This window comes from Lissotriton helveticus, chromosome 7, assembly GCF_964261635.1.
Source record: "Lissotriton helveticus chromosome 7, aLisHel1.1, whole genome shotgun sequence".
NCBI lineage: Eukaryota > Metazoa > Chordata > Amphibia > Caudata > Salamandridae > Lissotriton > Lissotriton helveticus.
The window spans coordinates 1,547,049,629-1,547,072,993 of NC_136068.1; the positions used below are offsets into that span (position 1 = coordinate 1,547,049,629).

Genomic DNA, 23,365 nt, shown 5'->3' on the forward strand with positions numbered 1-23,365 from the left:
TACTTTAGTATTAAAGTAGCAGGAGTAACAACCACTGCCTACTTCTGAAACCAGAACCTTCTCTATAGATCCCTAGGCCAAGAGAGCTGTAAGTTCATCTCATAGTAATAATAGATGCTTCTCCACCAGCCACTCTCGAGTTGGCGGTAAAGTGGGAGGAAAAGACATAAAAAGGAAGAGAACAGCCATTCCGAAAGATCTGCTAGACCCATGTTGCGAGGTTATGGACCGTCAGCAGAGGAGATGATGTTGAATTGTCTCTCCAACTGGACTGGCATGGTCTTGCAGAACCAAACTAGGAATGCTTGGAGGCTGCAGCTGCCGGGGCTGCTTGGCAGACGACTTCTGGCTACCATTCCCACAAGGTCAGAAGGTACAGCGTTCACTTCCTTGCACAACTTGGGGAGTCTGCGCAGGAAAGTGGCTGAAAACCCCTCTCATTGCCACGCAATACAGACTGGGCGCGAGGTGTTGCTGAGAGGCCCAAGGAACTGCCCTTGGCTAGAATTCTTTGAAGCACTCCAATGCAGAGTCTGCCTTCTCTCCAAAGAGACAAGTCCCATCAAAGGGCATGTCCATGAAATTGGCCTGGACATCACCCAAGAAGCCACGTGTTCTCAGCCAGGCATGGCGCTGTAAGGTCACAGATGATGATATCACTCTACCCGGCGAGTCAGTCGTATCTAAGCCACACCTAATGGGGAACTTTGCTGCATCCCTCCAATCTTTCACTGCCTGGGAGAGCACTCCCCGGGCTTCATCCAGGACATGTGCCAGAACTTGCCCAACCATTTCCCAAAGGGTGTGTGAGAAATGGCCCAATAAGCCTGTGATGTTCACCGACCGCAACGTAAGGCTGGTGGAAAAAACATCTTCCCAAGTGCATCCAGTCTCTTGGATTCCCTGTTCAGGAGAGCGGAAGGGACAGCACCATGTGACATGGAAGTTCTAAGGAGTGGGGTGTTGACTGAGGAAACTTGAATCACTCGGAGCTAGGCAATGGCGGCATGCTATTGTCCTGTTCAGAGAAGCCCCTGTGCTAGGCTTGGACCACTTGCTTAGAAGGATATCTGTAAGTGCTTCTTTAAAGGGCAAAAAGGGCTCTGATGAGGAAGCTCCAGGCTGAAGCACTTCGGTCAAGAGATTAGTCTTGAACAGCACTGAGGGCAACTCCAGGTCCAGGACCAGGACCTCGGCTGCACAGAGCCACCTGCCGACGTACAAAAGTCCTGCTCACGCAAACGTTTCTGGATCCAGTCTGAAACCTAGGAAATTCAAAGCGAGGAATATGCAGCAAGAAGTCTCTAAGATTTAGAGGGCAGTATGGAATGAAATAGTTAAAATATCTCCATGACTCACTGACCACACAATGAACATGCTTGGCTTCTCCAATGCCCTCCTTACAACACACACCCTCCATTGCCCTTTCCCCCATAAATGTAGCCCTCGGTCACACCACAGAACAGGGTAAAGGTAATGTTTATTTATTGTAATAAGTTAATACTGTCACAATATTTTACAATTAATATAAAATAAATGTGTTTGCTTTAAAATGCACTGCCTTTGTAAATGATCCTTGCACATTGTTATAATGTAAATTAGTAAGACCCGTTTAAAATTAAATACTTTTAAAAATAGTTTAAGATGCGCTAGTTGATATTGCAAGAATACGGGATATAGTTTTCTTCTTCGCAGCATGTTATAATATTTCCTTCGATTCTAACCGACCATAATCATCTTGATTGTTATAAAGTGGCATTTGCATTGGTATAAAATTAAATACTAGTTTGATTTATAAAATGTTAGAGCATCAAGTATCAGAGTCCCATACTTGCGTTGATGTTGCAATAATGCCTTTTGCTCGCAGTCAGCTGTTAGTTTAGGCAGTTCCTTATCTGGATGTAAGCTCCTTGGAATTCTGCTTGCTTTATCATGGGATTGTAAAAACTTCAAAAGTTTACAATTTAGCTGGGGTTCTAGGGAGTCGAGGCTCCCAATAGCTGTTCTGCATGTACGAATCCCCCTCTCGTTAAATAGGCGCTTTAGAAGTATAAAGCGTACATTATTTAGTACGGGACATATGCAAACCAAATGCAAGAAATCCGCTTCAGGAGCACCACAACCTGTACGTTTTTGGGCCTTTATATCTCATGGCGGTTTATCTGCTATGGATGGCAATTCTCCAAAGCATATAGCCATTAACCTTTTCTTGAGATACTGCGGATAGGTTAGATGTAGATAAGTTGCAATGTGACATATGTTCGAATGGTCATCCAGGTTTGGGATCGCCATGAGAAGGTTTTGATCTTCGACTAGCGAATGAGTAAACTGCTTTACTGATCGCATGATAAAGTAGAATGTGTCAAATTTAGGTCCCATAAGTCACGCGTATTAGTTATTTGTAATGATAACAAGTATTTATTGTAGCTTGAATTCTTATGATTAATCAGAGATTGCCATAAAGCACCGATGAAAGGGCTGGACTGACTATTTCATATTTTGTGCCAGGATTTGATGAAGGGGTATCTTCTTGCTATGTTTTGCGGAGTTAAAACAAATGCTAAAAGTATTTGGAGCAGGTGACGCGTTACAAGGAAGTCCAAAAACAAGTTTGTAAGTTTTGATTTGTAAACGGTCCAGCATTTTAGAATCCTTACCATGCATCACCTTAATGTTGGAAGCAGTTTTGCTTTAATCACAGCGAGCAATGGTTGGAAGGAAGGGCCTTCCAGTTCTGCAAAAAATGTGTATATTAAAGTGTTATTTTTTCTAAACTTGTACTGCTGGTGTCTGAAAATCGAATTTTTTATCAAAGTTGAAGCCTAGGTATTTTTAAGTGCTGACTTCTTCTATAGCTGCAGTACCCAGTTTGATTTTCAACTAGGCATTGGGATTATTTCCTATAGACAATTTTTGTCTTTGTGATATTAATTTCTAATTTGTTGAGTTTTGTGTATAGTGTAGTTTCTTTAATTAATCTTTGTAGACCCACTTCCGTATGACTCAGCAGCACAATATCATCGGCATATGACAGACGAGATATTGTTAATGGACCTAGTCTCGGAGCGTGAGAGTTTACTTGATCCAGGTGGATAGATAAATCAGCAGTAAAGAGGTTAAACCGATATGGTGCTAACACGCACCCTTGCTTAAGACCCTTTGCAGTTGGTATTTTCCTGGATATTCTTGTACCGTCTCCCACCTTAATTTGAATCCAGCATCTGTATATAGCATTTCAATCGCTCTTAAGATTTTTTCTTTAATACCCCATTGTCTCAGTTTTACCCATAAGAGGGGTCAGTCCATCCGATCAAAAGGTGCTTTCAGATCGATAAAGCAGAGTTGCAGTTTTTAGGTCTCGCCTGGCGTTGGGAGCGCACAGCGCTGCTCTCGCCATGCAAGGGCTTTTTGCAATCAATTCAACATGTGATGTGCACACGTACGGAGGGACAAAGATGGCGTTGGGCTGTCCACATGCGCGTGCAAATTCACGCGCATGTGGACAGCACGACGCCATCTTTGTTTTACCCGAGAGAGAGGGTGCTCGGTAGTCCGCGCTGCTCCATCAGGGAAGCAGCTTCCTTTCCAGCGGCGCTCTACTGCCCTGGGCGCACTCTGACCTTTTCCGGGTGTAGGGAAGCCCCAATCGTTAGAAGGTACTGGGCGCTTCCTCGGGACCCAACGCTGCTTCCTCCAGACGAGCCTCCCTGTTGCCCGGCAAACCCTGGCGCCAATCCCAGCGCGGCTTTACCCGTGACGTACGCGGGTGAAGGGATACAATGCTAACAAGGCTCCCACGCCAGGTTGGAATAATGCGGGCTATTTGTACAGCTGCACATCTCCAGAGGTTCCCAACTTCCTGCAGAAAGCGGATGTGTTGTGGCCTCATTAATCACACAGGGCCTGGCTTAGGTAAACCGGGCAGGTGGTGGGGGGTTGTCTGCGCTCTGGGAGCCAGGGGGCCTGAGTTAGATTAACTTTTAGCTCAGAAAAGGTATTTCGTTGATGAACACTCGGACTCCACCTGCCTCCCCAAGGAAGAATAGCGATTGCACTTAATTGGAAATTAGTTAGTGACTTTTCAAAGGCCTGATTAGTGCTTAGAAAGGAAACACAAAAGTTCAGGCGCTCTGTATCGCGAGTTCCCCTTTCTTTTGAGAAGCACCCATTTAGGAGAAGTGCTGGTACTCCCCCCTTCTTTTTTATCTTCCCGACAAATTAAAAAATATGTGCAGGTTCTCGGAATCTTTCACTTGAAAACATAGGATGTGATGCAATAACTTCAGTTTGGTGCACCAATCTTTCAATATTAGACAGAGAGGATGGCTAGTGGTTGAAGTGCTGCTCTCAGAATCTTGATCGGCTTCAAATCCAGTATCTACACTTAACCACATGTAGTGCCATTTTGTGCGAGTCACTCTTGCTCCATTTGCAACATAAAATGTCTAGTGCAAATATGATATCTTAAGTGCAGTGTAGTGCGTAGCCACAATCTTATGGTTCCCAGGTGCTTTCACAATCTGTGTGCCCTTCACGTCTCTGGCATTCTTGTTGATATTCCAATTTGCATTGTTTCCTATTGGTAATACAGTGCGCTGGATGGTTATTAGTAAGGCTGAAGTATTATCGAATAGTTTCTTACCTGTCGGTGTAGTTTTGCAGCTTGAAGATCTTTCTGGATTCACTATGCTGTGTATATTCCGCAATCTGGTGGTTGGGTCCGGAATCGTAGTCTTTCTTCTCTTGTTTTTTTTTTTTTTTTTGTAGCCCAGGTGGGCGTCGACGTCCCACCATTTGGTGTCCTTCCGGTGACGTCGGCGTGCTTCCGGCGGAAGCTACCACCCGTGGGCGCCATCTTCGGATTCTTTTTTTCTGTCTCTTTCCTTGCTGGTCTTTGTAGTGAATCCATGGCTATGTATGTTAATCGTTCTTTCAACGTTAGTGTTTCCACGTATTTTGTAATTGTTCCAACTTGCTTTCTTTTCCATGTTTTTCCACCCTCTTTTCCAGCCTCATCTTTCTGGCGGAGGCGGGTGGGTTCGCTAGTGAATCCAGAAAGATCTTCAAGCTGCAAAACTACACCGACAGGTAAGAAACTATTCGTTTTGCAGCGTGAATCTTTCTGGATTCACTATGCTGTGCATAGATTTTGTAGCGGTTTTCGTTACTTTTGTGGCGGTTGGGTGGAAGATGAGCGTTGGTTGCTAAAAATATGTTGAAGCACTTTGTCCTACTTGTGCTTCCTTGTTCATCTGTACATCCACACAGTAGTGCTTCGTGAAAGTGTGTACTGAAGCCCATGTTGCCGCCAGGCATATATCCTGAATCGGTGTATTGGCTAGGAAGGCAATTGTTGCTCCTTTCTTCCTGGTGGAGTGGGCTCGTGCCCCTCCCGTTAGCTCCTGGCCAGCTTGCTTGTGGCAGAACTGAATTGTTTGTGCGATCCATCAGGCTATGGTGTTTTTCGTAACTGGTTTGCCCATGTAACTGTTGGCGAAGGACACAAAGAATTGTTTCGTTTTCCTGTGGTCCTTCGTTCTTTCCATGTAGTGCATCACCGCCCTTCTTGCGTCTAGGGTGTGTAGCGACCTTTCAGCACTTGTAGTGGGGTTTTGGAAGAAGCTGGGGATCTGAATACTCTGATTCATGTGGAACCTTGACACCACCTTTGGCATGAAGTGTGGGTCCGTTCTCATCACGACCCTGTCACTGTATCTGTATGTAGGGTTCCTGCAGTGTGAGTGCCTGCAGTTCGCTCACCCTTCGTAGTGAGGTGATCGCCACCAGGAAGGCAGTCTTCATTGATAACATTTGCAGTGATGCTTTGTGGATGGGTTCGAAGGGTGCTTTCATGAGCTCCGTCAGTACCACGTTTAAGTTCCAGGCCGGTGGCGGCATTCTCTTTGGCGGCGCTATTCTTTTAGCTCCTTCCAGGAATCTTTTCACGACCTGAGATGTGAAGAAGCTTCTCCCTGTTTCTCCTCTTGTGTATGCCACAATTGCTGCTAGGTGCACTCTCAGAGAGGATGAGCTTAGCTTTGCCTTGATTAGGTATGTGAGGTACCTTAGCACCGTGGACTCCTTGGTCATTCTCCTTTGGAGTTGTTTTTTGCAACACCATTGAGTGAATCTTGTCCACTTTGCCCCATAGCACTTGCGTGTGCTTGGTCTTCTTGCCTCTCGCAGCACCCGCAGGGTGCTCTCTGGTAGTTTCAGGTGTGCAAATTCTAAGTCTTCAGGAGCCAGGCTGAGAGGTTGAGGCTCTCTGGCTCTGGGTGAAGGATTCCTCCGCTTTCCATGGAGAGTAGGTCTCTTCTTTTTGAGAACTTGTGGGGAGGCCCCTGCGCCATCTCCATTATCTGCGAATACCACGTCTGTCTGGCCCATTGTGGTACCACCAGGATGAGCGTCATGTTGCTCGTCATGCATTTGTTGAGCACCCTGGGGATCAGTGGTATCGGGGGAAAAGCGTAGGCAAATGTTTTTGACCAGCTTATCCATAGGGCATTCCCCTGTGACCGTGCCTCTGGTTGCCTGGATGCAAAGTATTGGCATTTTGCATTCCGGTGTGTTGCAAATAGAGAGTCTATTCAGGAAGTGGGGCACCCCAACAATAGACCTGTTTCTTGACTGTTGAGTTCCCACTCGTGGGATGCTGAAGTCTGTCTGCTGAGCCAATCCGCTTCCACATTGTCCTTCCCTGGCAGGTGTATGGCTAGCAGGTCTATTTTTAGTGGTATGGCCCATTTCCAGATCTCTTGTGCCAAGTTTGACAGCGGGAACGATTGAGTTCCCCCCTGTTTATGTAAAACATTGTTGTGGTGTTGTCTGTTTGTATTAACACCCTCCGGTTGTGTAGGTGTTTCTGAAAGGCCTTGAGGGCTAGCAACACCGTTTTCAGTTCCAGGTAGTTGATGTGTCTGACTGCATCTGTAGGGCTCCACAGACTCCTCACTCTGAGCCTGTTCATGTGTGCGCCCCACCCCTTCTGGGATGAGTCTGTGGTGATGGTCACTGTTGGGTCCGGTGGTGTTAGAGGCTTCCCTTCTGTTATTCTCTCCTTGGTCCACCACCTTATCTCTTCCTGCACCCTGTGCGTTACAACCACTAGATCCTCCCAACTTCCTGTGGCTTGTGACCATTGTTGTTGCAGCCACTCTTGGAGTGGTCTCATCTGTAGGCGTACATTGGGGACCAGGTGGATGCATGATGCCATCATTCCCAAGATCTTGCTCACAGTCCTCACTGTCAGAGATCGCCCCTTCTGGTAGTGACGTTTCTCCCTCAGTAGGCTGAGCGTTCTCTTCTCGCTCGGTAAGACTCTGCATTGTATGGTGTCGATCTGGGCTCCCAGGAAGATCTTCACCTGCTCTGGTTCCATCGAGCTTTTGCCCCAGTGTATGGAGAAACCCAGGTTTGCCAGCGTTCCTGTCACCTGTTCTGCATGTTCTTTGCATGTCCTGTAGCAGTTTGCTTTCACCAGCCAGTCGTCGAGGTAGGGGTACACGTGTATCCCCTTTCTCCTTAGGTGTGCGGCCACTGCCGCAAGGCATTTGGTGAACACCCTTGGTGCGGACTTTAGGCCGAAAGCTAGGGTCGTGAATTGGTAGTGATCCTTGTTTACAGTGAACCTTAGCATGTGCTTGTGCTGCTTGTTCATGGGGATGTGCAGGTATGCATCCTTGAGGTCTATGGTAGACAAGAAGTCCCCTGCTTTTATCTGAGGAATGACCTCTTGTAGGGACGTCATTTTGAATTTTTGAGTTTTGACGTATTTGTTCAGGAACCGTAGATCCAGGATGGGTCTTAGGCTTTCGTCCACCTTTGGCACTAGGAAGTAGTTTGAGTACACTCCCATGTTCCGTTCTTTGAAGGGGACCCGTTCTATGGCTGCTTTGAGGAGGAGTTCTTGGGCTTCCTCTTGCAGTAGTTGCAGCTCTCTTCCAGAGTGCTGTCTTTTCCTTGGTCTTCTGTTTGGTGGCCTTTTTTCCAACTCTATGCAGTACCCGAACTGCATAATATTGAGTATCCACTTGTCTGTTATTTTTCTCCATTCCTGGAAAAAAAATCTCAATCTTCCTCCTACCGGAGTTACATGTTCCTTTGAGTCTTGTCCGTGTAGCCCTCTCCTCTTTGTTTTCCCGTGCTCCTCCCCCGGAGGGTGTGGGTGGTAGAGCACCTTCTCTCGTGTGAAGTCACTTTGAGGGGGCTGTTCGCCGCCTCTTCTTCTCTGGCCCCGTCCATTTCCTCTTGATCGAAAGGACTGGCCCCTGCCTTGGTAGTTCCAGTTTTGCCTCTGCTGCCCCTGGTGGCCTTGGCTGTCGCTCTGTTGTCCCTGGTGGAAACTCTGGTGAGAATCTCCTCGCTGGTTTCCACCTCTGCCGTTCGGCCTCCGCGACGGAGTGCCCCTTCTCATCCCTCTGAACTGCAGGGCTCCCATGGACCTTGCCGTGTCGTTGTCCTTCTTCAGTTGGGTGAGCTTATCTTCAACTGGGGCTCCGAACAAAGTTTCACCGCTGAAGGGCGTGTTCAGGATGTTGTTCTGGACTTCAGCCTTGAATCCTGAGATCCTGAGCCATGCTTGCCTTCTTTCAGTGATGCCTATAGCCATCAGTCTGCTGGATGTTTCTGCCCCGTCCAAGGCTGTCTTCAGACATGAGTTGGCGATGTTCTTTCCTCCCTCTACCAGGTGTGCTCCTCTGTCACGGTATTGTTCCGGGAGGTGCTTGAGTAACTGTCCCATCTCCTCCCAGTGCTGGTATTGATGCCTATTCAGGAGGGCGTTGGAATTTGCCAATCCGCCAGTGCGTCGCAGCGTTCCTCTCAATTTTTCGGCCCGTTCGGTCCATCCTCCTGCTATCCTTGTCAGGGGGGGGGTCCGGACGTTGTTGGGACGTTTGCCCTTTTCCTGGCCGTTGCAGCGATGATAGAATCTGCTGTGACGGAGCCCTTGATGTAAGCTGGGTCTTCGGAGGAGAATTTGTACTTCTTCTCGGTCCTCGGCGTTACAGATCTGCATGTAGCCGGGTCCCTGAAGGCCTCCTTTCCCTGGGCTGTGATGCTCTTGAGCATGGGCAGGAACTGGCTCCTTGTCAGTATGGGGAGCAGTGTCTCGAGCAGGAAGTCTGCTTCTGGCTTCTCCTCTTCCAGCTTAATTCCGTAAGCTGTTGCCGCCTCCCTTACCACCTCATTGTATGCCCCAATGTCATCCGGTGGCGAAGGCCTCGAGGGGTATGTCTCTACCGCCTCCTCTGGGTTTTCGGTCTCGATGTCCTGCCATTCCTGGTCTTGGGCCGTCGAGGAACCGGAGCCGTAGCTCGACTGCTGTTCGCCATAATCCCCCTCTGTGTAGTAGAGGTCCTCCTCCTCTTCGTGCTCCGAAGGTTCCGGAGTTTTTGGCGGTTCTTCGATGTCGAACTCTTCGACCGCCTGTACCTCAGCGACAGTCGGTGCCGGCTTCGGGGGAATCTTGTAACTTTTCATTTTTTCGTCGAATTCCTTCCTTCTCTGAAGGATATTCTCCATTTCGGCCTCGAGCCTTCTCTTTTTCCTCTGCATTTCTGCGGCCTGCTCGTCGTCGAGCGTTTCGGCCGCCCTCTTCGGCGTCGTCGTCGAAGCTTTCTTCGGCTCTCTTTCTTTCGACGTCGAAGTCGAAGGCCCTTTTTCGGGGGCTTGCTTCGATGACCTTTGCTTTTCGCTGGCCTTCTGCCTCCGGGAGTCCTTCTCAGAGGATCCGCTGGGCTCTTTTTCGGCGGATGCAGCTTCGGTCGTCGATTTGCTCGGCGCCGGTGCTCCTTTCGAGGTCTGTGCTCAGACTTTCGAGAGTCTGCCTCAGGTTTTCGAGGCCCTGTGGGATTTTTCGGGGTCGTAGACTCTCCTACCTTATCAGGCGTATTCTTATCGGTCTCAACGACCGTGGGGTCATCTGGTCCTTCGGCGATGTTGTCCTCATCGTCGGTGGAGAGGCCAAGATCATAAAGCGTCGGGGCTTGGCCTTTGCCCTGCATCGTGTGGTGAGCCGTCCTCTGTCTCTCTCGAATTCGGAGTGTCTTCGGCTTGAAGACGGAACAGGCGTTGCAGTCTCTGCTCTCGTGGTCTATTGGCAGGCAGAGGTTGCAGACTGGGTGCTGGTCCTTCTGTGCGAACTTGTGGTGGCAGTTCTTGCAGAATTTAAATGGCATCTTGTACATCCCTGCGCTCAGGGGGTCCCCTGTGTGCGCATTCCTTCAAGGGCGGTGAAGATTTCGAAGTTCTCTCCTTTCTTCGTCGCCTCCTCGCTAAAGGTCTTCTTCTGTCGATGTTCTCAGGTCTTCACCTGTGAGTTTTCGCTGTATTTTCCTTCTTTCTTCCTCCAAACTTCTGGAGCTTCACGCGACGATCCAGACCCAACGGCGGAAAAAAGAATCTGAAGATGGCGCCCACGGGTGGTAGCTTCCGCCGGAAGCACGCCGACGTCACCGAAAGGACACCAAATGGTGGGACGTCGACGCCCACCTGGGCTAAAAAAAAAAAAAAAAAAACAAGAGAAGAAAGACTACGATTCCGGACCCAACCACCAGATTGCGGAATATGCACAGCATAGTGAATCCAGAAAGATTCACGCTGCAAAAAGATTGTTTATTCATGGAATATTTTGTATAGTGGACTGCTATATTGGGCTCTGGGTCTGTGTGGAACATGATCTTTGCTTAGTTCTGCTGGGTTGTAGAATTTGCCCATTTTCAGTGCTTAAATGGAGCTGTTGCTGGCAAGTGGGGCCCACCAGCACATATTTTACCTCATCGATTTGGACCCAGAATAAGAGAGAACAAGCATTCAAAATGCAATAGGTCTCGCCTTTCATTAAGTTAAAGCCATTTGCTTTGCTATACAATACCATTAGCAAAGGAAATGGCTTTAACTTAATCAAAGGCGAGACCTATTGCATTTTCAATGCTGGTTTCTTTAGCCGTTTGCCATTCTCCGCTATTATTGCAACGGTTGTCATATTAATTGAGGTACCATAGCCTTTCCGAAATCCTGTCTGTTGGGCTGGAATCAGATTCTTGGTGTTTGACCATTCAATTAAATCTTCCATAATAGTGATGCATAGTATTTAGCTTCTGAATCAATAAGTGCTATTAGTCTGTAATTCGCTGGCTTTGCTCTATCGCCCCCTTTGAAAATTGGGTTTATTATGGATTCCTTCCAACTGTCTGGGACCATGCCAGTGTTTTTCACCTCCTTAAACAGTGCCGTTATCTGGGTAGCCCAATATTTTGGATACCATTTGTATATTGCTTGCGGAATGCCATTTGGGCTCAGGGCACGGTCACTGCTGTCAGCTTTAATCACTTTTTCTACTCTTGAAAGTGTACAAGATGTATTATCTGAGACCGTTAGGTACTCAAAACGAGGCAATTTTTCGGTGCTGTTAGTTATATGTGACTTAATGGCTTTGTTGGTTTTTATTTAAGTGTAGCTGCTCTTCATTAGACAAGACTTTTGTCAGATAAACGGCCCAATCTTTTTCCGTAACATTTGATGAGGCTGTTATGTTAACTTCCTTGTCTAGGCCTTTTATTAGTTTCCAAAAGTCTTTGATATTTGGCCGTTTGTAATTGTAGAGTAGCTTTGACCAAAACTCTGCTGTCCTTTTTTTTCCCCCTGACAGACATATTTTTTATATTCCTTCAATTGTTTTAGTTTTTCCTCATGTGGCTGATTGTATACCCAGTTTTGCCTTCCTCATTTCTTTCTTTAATTCTCTAGTTTTCTGAGATAATTGACAAACTTATTTTATGAACGTTCAATGTCAAATTTGGTGTTGGTTTTGCCAATTCTATCAAAAATTTAGTCCAGGCTTTTAATGCCGTTGGGCAAAACGCTGTACCAGCCTCCATGATAGTTTTTGCTTTATCTACGATTTTCAGAAGTAGATGGGATGATCAATTCAGTCATTTGAGTTATTTCTTCACTTCACTCCCAGATTGTTGGTGCAAACTGGTGTTGGTCTGGATGTATATTTATGGCTATTTGCTGAATTGAATGGTCGCTGTCTGTAGTACATTTTATTTTGTACATGCTTCGTTGTATTAATGGCAAGGAAAGAATAGACTAGTCAATTTTTGACCCAGAGGTTGGTCCGTAATATGTACAATGTGGAGGATTATCATACCATGTTATCCCATTGATTACTCTCAATCCAAAATATTCTAGGGTGGTGACCAGTTCTTTACCCACTTTATTGGCTTTCCTCCAAGGATGGGTTGCTTGGCGATTTACTAACCAGATTTCATTTCCTGCTACTAGCTGGTCATCGTCCTCTGGTGTGTAAATAAGATGGGTATTAAAGTCACCTGTAATCAATATTTCCCAGTTTGGTGTGTTGTATCTTACCTCAGCTATTTCATATATTAGTTTTTTTAAATGTTACCCATTTGTCTTGAGCATTTGGATGAGCGTAGATGTTAAAACAACATTATTGAACTTATCCAACGATCTCTACCAAAATTAAATTCAATTATCTGTATGTTTGTAGTGGTCACTGGCAGTTGTTCTGATTCTATCTTGAGGTTGTTTGATATATAGACTGATAACCCGCCTATCAGCCTTCCTTAGCGACTCGTTTTTAGGTCTCCCTGAGCCAGCGCATGCGCTGACCGAGAAATTTAGTATCGGGGTTTTCAAAGTGCTGCCTGGTGGCCTAGCGCTTGCGTTTTCACGCGAGCGTGCACGCGTGCAGCCGCCATCTGCTTTGCACCTTCAGGGTTTACTGCCTGTAGTTGCCCTCCCTGGTTAAGCGCTTGCAAAGCCCAAGATTTATTGATTGATTGATTGCGTGTTACACTGTTGAATGTGCCTGCAGGGCCTCCTTCGAGCCTTCGACCCTTAAACATCATGCCTGCGGCGCTTTTACGATTCCTCCAGCTGCACTTTGATTAACTCTTCACTAGGGCGCCGATCACTGGGAGACAATACCTAAGCGATGTCACGTAAGCTACAAATCGGCAGGTTGGGAAATCGGTATTCGTGAGGGTTACATTTTAGAAGCCCGCATTGCCCTTGTGAGTTGTTGTGCCTTGCATACTCCCTCAAAGGACAACCTGTTTTGCCTTTCTGCTCTCTGTTGTGTCTCTGGCTCACTCGGCTGCTTTTCTGGCGCCAAGCACCGTGCCTCACTCTGGCTGGAAGAGAATCGCAGAGGCAGAAGGGGTCAGGGTTCGGACAGCATTATGAATGTGCAGACCAGCCCCACGCTGCAAGATTTCGCGACTACAACTGGGCATTGTAGGCTCTCATTGAGTGGTAACACACCTTCCTGCTCTGAAAGAAGCCCCTAAGACTGCAACTCACCGGGAGCATGCCAAAGTGGCCTGTTAGGTGCTGGATTGGGGTTTCCCACCAAAGGAACCCTTGTCTCTTTGAACTCGTGCAGTCTTCCCATCAGTGTCGCTGTAGGGGCGAACCTAGTGCAGCAGGCGCTGTGACACCAGAGCTATGAGAAACACTTCACCAATCGGGACTGTCTCATTCTAACATATAGCGGTATGAGGTGCATTCTCCTCGCTTGCATTACGACCCGGGGCACCGTTGTTATAGCCCTGTTCCCGAAGAGCTTTGCGCCTCCTCTCAGAGCCCGCTTTCCAACTTGCCTAACGCTTTACCACTTAACGAAGGCCCTGCATGGATCTATATGTTGTGTTACGTTGTAAAAAAGCATTGGTAATCCAATAGGTCTCGTTTTTGGGACCTTATAAGTGTTTAGCCATGCAACAGTTGATGTTGTTACACCAAGGATATTGTGCTGCATAACTAAATACTTATAAGGTCCCAAAAGCGAGACCTATTGCTATTGCCAATGCTTGTTTCGGCATCTACCTGATGTAGTGTATAACCCGGCAGTTGAAATGGACCCAACAACCAGGTCTCTTGCAGCCCTATGATATCATAAGTGGCCCAAGTTGCTAATAGGGATCTATTTCTGAGTTCAAATTTTGCACCTGCAATATTCCAGGAATATATAATCAGCTTGGCAGCTTTCAAGGCACATGTTTCGATAATAGGTCAGTGGATATTTAATTTTTTGATGCCGACGCTGACCAGCGCCTGTGGTTTTGGCCTCTTTCCGTTAGTGTAGCTGTATACTTGGTATCTGCGCCCACCACAGACCATACTCTCTAGCACCTGAGAAAATGTTTGCAAGCACCGGTGTCCCAGATGTTGCTCCTTTAGAATATGGAGTTCTTAACTTTGCTATACAGTAAACCAGTGCAACACTCATTATTCCCAATCTCATATGCTTTCAGAAACGGAAAAAAATAAATTACCTAATTTTTTTTATGTCTCAGCCTTAACTTGTTTTAGCTCCATTTTTATTAAATCATCTATTGAAACTGATACATATCACTAACTGTTGCCTGTTCACTCAAATAACACTGTGGTCTTCCATCAGCATGAGGAAACAAAAAAAATAAAGATTAAATTTGATTGAACAAGACCTGCAATGCCCGTTAACAGCTAATTAGAAATGCTATGTGGTTATGGGGTCTCTTGGTGCTGCATGATCGGTGGAGCATAAACATTTAGTTCTTAAACCAGGTCTAAAGCACAACTTCTACTGTATCAGGAATCAGTGAAAACAACAAATATGAAGGAAATATCTACCTCTAGAATCGGCTACCTATGTACATTTAGAGAGGATGCTACTAGCGCTACTCTGTCTATCATGGCCGAATCCGTTGTTAACATTTCTGGCAGTGGTCGTCGCTACACAGGGTTCTGTGCACTATTATTTATTTAAAAGCTTTATAACTTGCGCTCAAGTTACAAAACAGCTGCCTGGATGTACTACTGTGGAATTAATGAAGGACTTACTTGCAGAGGCGTAAAAGCTACGCTGGATGCGGTTCCAGAAGACCGATCCCGGACCGTTGACTTGCCACCATACACCATGCTCTGCTTCTGCAATGTGCGCTGCGTGGAAAGAAAAACCAAAAGGAAAATTCAAAACAGTGGGACAAAAAAAACATACCACTTCTTCAGTAACTAGAGGGGGCCTCCTTGGAGTCTCCACGGAGTACTAGATTAGAGAGACAGATTGATGATATTCGAGAATCCTCATATTTGTCGTGTCCTGAAGCAGTTAAGTGTAGCTATGGCTTGCAGATATCATTCCTTAAGTCTAGCATGTTTGTTTTATGCTTTGATCCTCTTTAATAGGTTTCACTGCCACATGGCTTGCCCACCTCTGTATAATCTCCTCTGTTTTAGTTTGTTCTGCTTAGTCTGTTGCAAATCTTCACTGTTCTTTGTTCAAAGTACAACAGGAGAATGCCACTTTAGGGTTCAATATCAACCTAGATCCTCTGACAATTCACTTTGCAGCTGTTTTACCCACCAAATCCCATTTGTACACCTTCTACAGCAGTAGGGTTTCCATACACAGTGCTACAAATGTTCTGCACGTGGCTCTGGCACAGCTCCCATGGTAATGCAGTGTCCCTGCTCCTTCATTTCTTATACAGCAAGCCAAAGCAAGTTCATTACTGCAACCATGGTAGGTGTGGAGGGATATCCTGCGACCTCCTTTGCACAGGGAGTTAAAAACACCCACTACTTTTGTATTACTTATTTGAGCCCACACATACAGTAAAAGTGCCCATCTGGGTTACCAATGAATCTGAGATCAAAAAAGAAAGGCTCAGGCAACCATAAGCAAAGAACATATGCAATCCATTCCTTCCCCTTCACTCGTGCTTTATTGCCTATTCTGGCACATTTCATTTAACTTTATTTAATCTGTATAAAGCTCTCTTCTACTTTGTTTCTAACCAACTGAGATCTGCAGAAAGCGAACAACTGCCATTTAATGTCAAGGCACCATTCACATTACTCTTCAATAGCCATTTCTCCACTAAGTCAAGTGGGGTGCAGCAGGCCAGTCTCACTCCAACCAACCAGCACATGCCTCAGGTAAACACTTGTCTTTACCTGCAGAGTTTTGGAGATCCTAGCCTTTGTAGCTTCATTGACCTGAGCTTGTCGGATCCGTCCACTTCCAGACTTCCCCAAGTGCCCAAGGCTGAATCCCAAGTCCTCCTGGTAGGCATCTTCTTCAATCTGATGTGAGAAAAAAAAACACAAGCCCTATGGATTTAGAAAGCGCTCAAGGAAAAATGACTAAAGTCCATCTAAATTCAATAATAATTCAATTTCAACAGGAAAAAAAGCAATTTCTCTGCTCCACAAAGAAAATATAATCCGTGACTAACTGGACTATGCAATTACCTCTATCAGTACTTTTTAAATGTATACTTAATGCAAACATTTTGTGGTTACATCATTTTGAGGCAAGGATAGGAATATCTGAAATAAAAGCCAGATCCCAACACTGTTATTATCTGCTCCAGCTGTGGACAAGTATTAAAAACTAGAGAACATTTGGACCACACAAGAAGCACATTGTTTACCTAAACAAAGACATTAGGATTTGATATGCTCTTCTGATAGAAGTCATCTTTCCTCTATTAATATTCTTTTAAATTGAGTTACGATTTTGCAGTCTATTATGAAACTTAGCGCTTCACTGCTTGCTAGACAAAAAAATGCTGACCGTTATTTTTTGTGTATTTGTATAGTGAAAACCTTTTCCTTCATATCACTAACCTCACAGAGGAGGTTTCCCAATGAACATATGCAGCCACTGCAGTAGGAGCAATACTCCAGCACAAAACTACATGAGACTGCAACTTATCTTGGCACAGCTGTCTGGAACCCCGCAACCAACCACCCTACAATGTAGCCGAGAGGACGTTGTACTAAATTCATAATGTGCAAAGAGTAACATGAAGCTGGTCGTATATATCAAAAACAAAACAAAAAAAAACACACAATCTAATGCCCCATCAGAAGACCACTATCAGACTAATAGTAAGCCAATAGCAGATCACCACACCAAGGACTACATTTAATTTTTCAGAAGGAGAATGTTGAAACCAGGTACACACCTCGCCAAAGCTCATCCGATTCGCCTGTTTCCGTATCTCAGTCAGTCCCAAACGCTCTTTCATCTTCCGGTATCTGGCAACATAATCACAGAATAAGGGAAGAAAGAAAGCCAAGAAATACAGTGTATTACAAAAGAAGTATTCAGAATGGAACTAATATCAAGATGGACCCATTTCTCACCCTCCACAGCAGAGAATATACATTATTTAACTTCAGTTGCACAAGGCAGCATGGACCACTGATTTAGCATTTAGTCTGATATTCTGCAGTTTGCCTGAGCTGTGGGCGTAGCTATAGGATATCTACCTGTTAACCTGGCAAATTCAGATATGCCCTGCCCATCCTTTAGGCATTCCACAGGCTTATCCACAATCTGTCTAGGTTCACACCTGCACCATGCTCTGGTCCTGAAACAATTCCCCGATTGCCTGGCCTAGCTTTTGAATCTCTAACAAAGGAGACAAATGTTTCAAAGTTTAAGATACTAAATCCTGCACTGTTCCCTTAACCACCATCCCTTCTTTTCAAAAAAGAATTAAAACAGCCCGCTTTTCTAATTTTCTGCTCCTATTAACTAATTCTTAGCACTTTTCACCAGTGCTAGAGATTGGTTTAGGGGTATAGCAATAATATATATATATCACAAGTATTTGCAATGCAATAGGTCTCGCATTTGTGAGAGTTTAAGCTATTGGCATTATAAACGGCAATGCCTTTTATCGGATTTGAAAATGAACATACATAAAAGGCATTGTCATTTTAAATGCCAATAGCTCAAACTCTCGTTAATGCAAGACTGTTTGCATTGCAAAGAAGCAGCCGACATTGTCCCGGGCTGCTTGGAAAGTGAAAGAGCACCGCACGCTGAATGTTGCAGGACAGCATGTCATGCCTGCAGTAGGACAAAACTCATTAAAGAAAATAGTGCTTATAGACTAAATAAAGTATCCTGTGTAACAACATAAGTAAAAGGGCCAGTCCTCACAAGGTCTACTAACGAATCAGAAGCCAGCATTTACAAAGGACAATGACACAAGCCAATGAAAAATATGGCTAGGGAGTGGGTGGAGCTTCAAATCTATACTCTAATACAGCATGCCTCGCAGCAGCGCATGCACTGCTCAGGCTCGACCTAAAAAAAGACGCGTGGGTAATTTTGTAGGTGTGGATGCGTAATGATGAACGTGCACAATGTAATTACGCATACACTGATCTTCAAATTGGCACAGCAGCTGCGGTCACATCATCAGACCTATTTTACACCTCAATGCTACTATGAACCATCACTATACCTTTCAAACTTATTCCATTTCATACTGCACTCCACAGGACTGCCAACCTCCATGAGGCATTCCAGCATGAGCCAGCACTACAACCCAATGCCCCCACACGTTCACCCCATACTACTACTACTGTGCCAGCCCACCTCATCATCATCATACGATCATTCCCAACACTACTGCCCATGGCCTCCTCTCTCCACCCCTCTCAACCGCACACCACCATCCCATCACTACACTGATAGCTGCCACTACTAGAGAAACACCTCACAGTGGGGCTCTACCACCCAGCACCCTCACACTGCCACATACCACCGATATACTGCCCTTCCCATTCTCACCTGAAATGATTGCACCACCATCACTTCGCACCTACATTGCCACCTGCATCCACTCTATTCCACACCTGTGCACTACCCCCATACCACTGAACTACCGCTGCAAAGTGATGTCTGTACCACCCACATCAATCAATAACATACCAGCTAAAATACCGTCAGGAAGCACCCCCGACACACAACGCGTCACGCTCAACCCACCAATACCACCACACCTCACAGAACCATAAGTTCATCTATCACACCGAGCAGTGTGGTCTCACTACTAAGAGAACCACAGTCACACACACACCACTATGCTACCACCTCCCTCCACTACATTACTCTACTCCCACAAAGACACTATCATCTAATAGCAGCACAGGATCAGACCCCACCAGTGCCGTGCTACCCCTTTACCCTTGAGTTACCAAGTCATAGCAGCAAATGACTCCTACCGCTGCTCTACCATCCCTGTCAGTAGTCTATGGCCCCCCACACTGTACTACACCCCACACCACAGGCAGATTGTGCTTGAGGTATGGCAACAAAACGAATCACAGCATCTCTATATTACAATACCACAACAACAACACAGTCCAAAACACACCACCAATATCACAATCCTCCAATACAATCACAAAACATCAAACATAAGAACAGAAAATAAGAAAATACAATGAAATAAGGACAGAGTAAAGCGTCACAGTAGTAACACAATAAGAACAGAAAACACACAACCTGTTGAAAAAACACAACACAGCACAAACATACAAAACAATAGACACATTTCAACAAAAATGACAATACAATAGCAGCAACGCAGTACACCAACAACACCCATTAGCACAACACACTGCTACAAAACACAAAAGTGAACCACTAATACAACACAAGAGCCACACAAGAACACAATAACACAGCAAAACATGCATTACAAAACAACAACACAAAAATGCAGTTGTATTACATAGTTATGCTGTGTTACGATGTTATTCTGTGGTGTGTTTTTAGGTCTCAGCCTGCGAAAGACTGCGCACATGCGCAGTCGAGTTGGCGAGACTTAATGAGATAGAGGAACTATCACTAGCGAGGTTAAGCCCCGCCCCTCTTTTCCATTGGCTGTCGTCCTAAATGGTGGCCAGCCATTGGAGAAGAGGTCCTAGTGACGTTCTTCTTTCTCTCTAAGCCCCGTCCTTTACAGACTGGGTTACTTGACTTACTGCTGGCGTAAAAGGTTTCTCATCTTCTTTATGGGTCCAGATGGCCCCATAAAGAAGATAAGGAACGTTTTACCCCAGCAGTAAGTCAAGTAACCCAGTCTGAAAAGGACGGGGCTTAGAGAGAAACTTCTTTCATGGTATTATAATCCCGGGACCCGCGCTTTACTTTTAAAATGTTATACGTAAAGCGGGTGTGCCGCGATTATACCAAATTTAAAGAAATAGATGTATTTCTATTTCTTGTTTTTTCTATTTCTTGTTGCGATTGTAGGACCTCACAACCCGGCCCGGCACGGAGAGGCGTGAGAAGGGCGCTGGGGAGTACCGGGCCAGGGCATGCAGAGAGCAGCTCCCTGGAAGCATTGGGGACAGACCGCCGGGCCAGGGCCGCGCTCAGCGACTGCAGCCTGGTGTCCGAGGCTGTACAAGCACTATTCCCATCGCATCAGCAGCAGCATCCGTCACCGGCCTCGGGCGTAGGCCAGTGGGGTACAGGGCACGCACACACCGGGAGCCGGGCAGCGAGAGGGGCGTGAGCCCGGAGCCGGCGGACACTGGCTCATTCACCTGTCTGTGGGCCGAGGAAGGGACCCTGTCTGAACTGTTCACGCCCTCGCCTATAGTGGACTTCGAAAGGCCGCTGCAGCGGTCATCCCTGGAGAGCCCTGTGTGCGTCCTGGCTCGGGGCCCTCAGCGCGAGTCATCGCACAGCGGGTAGAGTGCGCGGGCAGGCCTGGGCTCCTTTGGATACGGCAGCAGCCGGCATGATGCCAGGCTCCCGGGCTACGACAGCGGCCGGCATGGAAGTCAAGGCCTCTGGTCCTGGCAGCGGCGGGGACGACGCGGCGGCCTCTCTGGTGCCGGCAGAGGGCTCGTCCCGCACCGCTGACGGGCAGGCCATGGTGGAGAGCACTGCGGAGCCTTGCAAATCAGGGGTCTGTGGCCTTTGTCTGTCAAGTGGTCATTTACATAATATTCTCTCATCAACCAATAGTGTTTTATTCCCTTGGGTCTCAAGAATTACCCAGTACACCTCATTTGCTGTCCACCCATGTGCCCGCAGCCAGTGCCCAGCGCAAAACGCCCTTCGACCTCCACACCTTTTCTGCCCTCACGTTCACACCAAAATGCACAACGCCTTCCTTCCATTTCCTTATCCCTCAGATTGTTTTATGGTTCCCCGAATTTTGATGTAAGATTTCTATGGTAAAGAGCTCTAATGCCCAGGGGCAAGGCAGCGTCGTGCACCAGTGGTAAACTAATATGCACGTTGAGCCACGCCCAATATCACACGCACACCCTCAAGGCACACATTGATTTTTATAATTGTATTTACACCCTGTGTGCCAGGACAGGGGAATGTGTGGCAAGGTTTTAAGTAGGATAACTGTGTAAGACAAAATCTGTGGTTAGCATAGCATACCACCTGGGTGGTATTGTGCAGCCTCTTTGTTATTGCATCCAGATACAATACTACTGCTGACATAACACCTAAAACATGCCAGGACTCTTGGCTTTCTCAATGGGTGCAATTTGCATATTGTAAATAAGCAACAAACTTTCTTCTATATAGTATTAAACTGCTTCAATTCTGAAATTATGAGACTGTGAAATAACTATAACGAGTCTTGTTGCGGTTACATTAAGGCCACTGAAGGCTGGTACTGCTGCCAAGTTAATATTTTTCCCAATTTGGGGCGAGAGCCTCTGGGGTACCCGTCTCATCAACTGCTTTTTAGGACTGCCAGTAGGACCCGGCCCACTTAAAGCCCCTACAAGTGCAAGCTCCTTCCCATCCCCACACAGAACCCCTGCTTACACACTGGACCCCAGGACAGGTGCTCTTTGCCCCTGGGGCCATGTCTATAACGTGCTTCTCTTGCTACTGCACTATTACTTAAGCCCCTGCGCTTTCACAAAAGCAATTTCCACTTCGAAGCATGCACATCTAAGATTCTCTTTCAGCATACTAGAGACCCTACCCGCACTACCCCCTTGAAGCAGAGCTGAGTTCGTAACTCATGTGCACAGGTATCCTTCTCGTGTCACTGTGGCAGAGCGCAAGACCCACACACGTGAACACATCTTGAGCAGAGTACTTATCCATTCCTCGAGCCCACTGAGGGTCCCTTCTCCCGTCACCGAAGCAACGCACGAGACACCCCCTTCAGGAGAGCACACGTTCACTATTTATGTCTACGTGGGGTCCCTGCTCCCGCCTTTGTGCCAGTGCACAAGATCCACCCAGGAATGTGCAATACCCGTCAGTAGATCGATCGCACATTCCCTGTTCACGTCTGTCTGCGCAAACTTTATGATAGATAGTGGCTGTAGGCCATGAGTGTTTGGAGTAGACAGAGATCGAAAGTGGCTGTGGGCCATGACTGGTTGGACTAGGCTGAGCTTATTAGATCATTGGGGGAGGGGGCACGTATGCAAATGAGCTGTCAGCGCCTCCACGGTGCCCCGGATGCTTCTTCACAAGTAATTTTTTAACTACATTGGCTCTTGGAATTATGCTCTGTGGGTGTTTGTGGCTCTGTGTGTGTGCGTGCATGGCGCTGTGTGTGTGCGTGGCTGTGTGTGTGTGTGGCTGTGTGTGTGTGGCTGTGTGTGTGTGTGTGTGCGTGGCTGTGTGTGTGTGCGTGGCTGTGTGTGCGTGCGTGGCTGTGTGTGCGTGCGTGGCTGTGTGTGCGTGTGTGTGTGTGCGTGTGTGGCTCTGTGTGTGTGGCTGTGTGTGTGGCTGTGTGTGTGGCTGTGTGTGTGTCTCTGTACGTTTGTGTGTGGCATTTGCGAGAGATTAAGCTATTGGCATTGTAAATGACAATGCCATTTATTTATCGGTTTTCAAAACCAACACAAATAAAAATTGTCATTTACAATGCCAATAGCTCTAACTTTTGCAAGGACGAGACCGTTGCATTGTAAATGCTTGTTCTGTATTGTTGTGGTTAAGTTATGGGTGTTTTTTTGTATCGTTTTGATGTATTGTATTGTGTGGAGGCTTTAGCTGAAATTCTTGTGCATTTTGCAAATCAGTCACTTTGTTGGAAGCGAGTGCATGGAGTCTGTAACATGCCTTGTGTGTTTAGCAAGGCAGAGGGAATGAGTATGCATGTGTTTGCTGCAGACACAATGTTGTGGTGGTTTGCGCTTGGTGTGTGTTTATAGTGCGCAACGCACCATTGTTTGCCTGCATGAGAAGGTATATATAATATGGGTGTCTGGTGCATGAGGGAGATTCCCTCATACAATAATGCAGGCCCTGGCATCATGATGGCAGTTTTTGGCATAGTGGTGGTAATTCTTGGCATCGTGTGCATCCACTCCAGGTGTACGCTCACCATGAGCATAGTGCTGGCTTGGGCACACTGGCAGCAATTCTAGGCACAATGTAGACTCTGGTGGCATGAGAATGGCCCCTTCTGCATAATGCCTACAGTGGCATAACAGTGGTGGTAATTCTGTATACATTGTGGGCAGTTCAACACAACGGTACCCTGCCACATTAAAAGATTCCCACTGGCCTTGTATTAGTGAGTCTTACTGTTTTATT

The 23,365-nt window shown here is 46.5% G+C and overlaps 2 protein-coding genes across 6 annotated transcripts in view; one reads left to right on the plus strand and one right to left on the minus strand.

The window, feature by feature from the left end:
* Positions 1-23,365, plus strand: part of TFPT (TCF3 fusion partner) — a 536,610-nt gene that overhangs the window by 172,714 nt on the left and 340,531 nt on the right. The gene's annotated exons all lie outside the window — the stretch shown is intronic.
* The window catches only part of PRPF31 (pre-mRNA processing factor 31), a 205,509-nt gene that overhangs the window by 39,318 nt on the left and 142,826 nt on the right, over positions 1-23,365 (minus strand). For all 5 annotated transcript variants that reach the window (XM_078655005.1, XM_078655009.1, XM_078655007.1 and 2 more), the window contains 3 exons: positions 16,989-17,061; positions 15,973-16,101; positions 14,857-14,955 (listed from right to left, as the gene is read on the minus strand). In XM_078655005.1, coding sequence (XP_078511131.1) covers positions 14,857-14,955; positions 15,973-16,101; positions 16,989-17,061 — 301 coding nt within the window. The remainder of the gene's footprint in view (positions 1-14,856; positions 14,956-15,972; positions 16,102-16,988; positions 17,062-23,365) is intronic.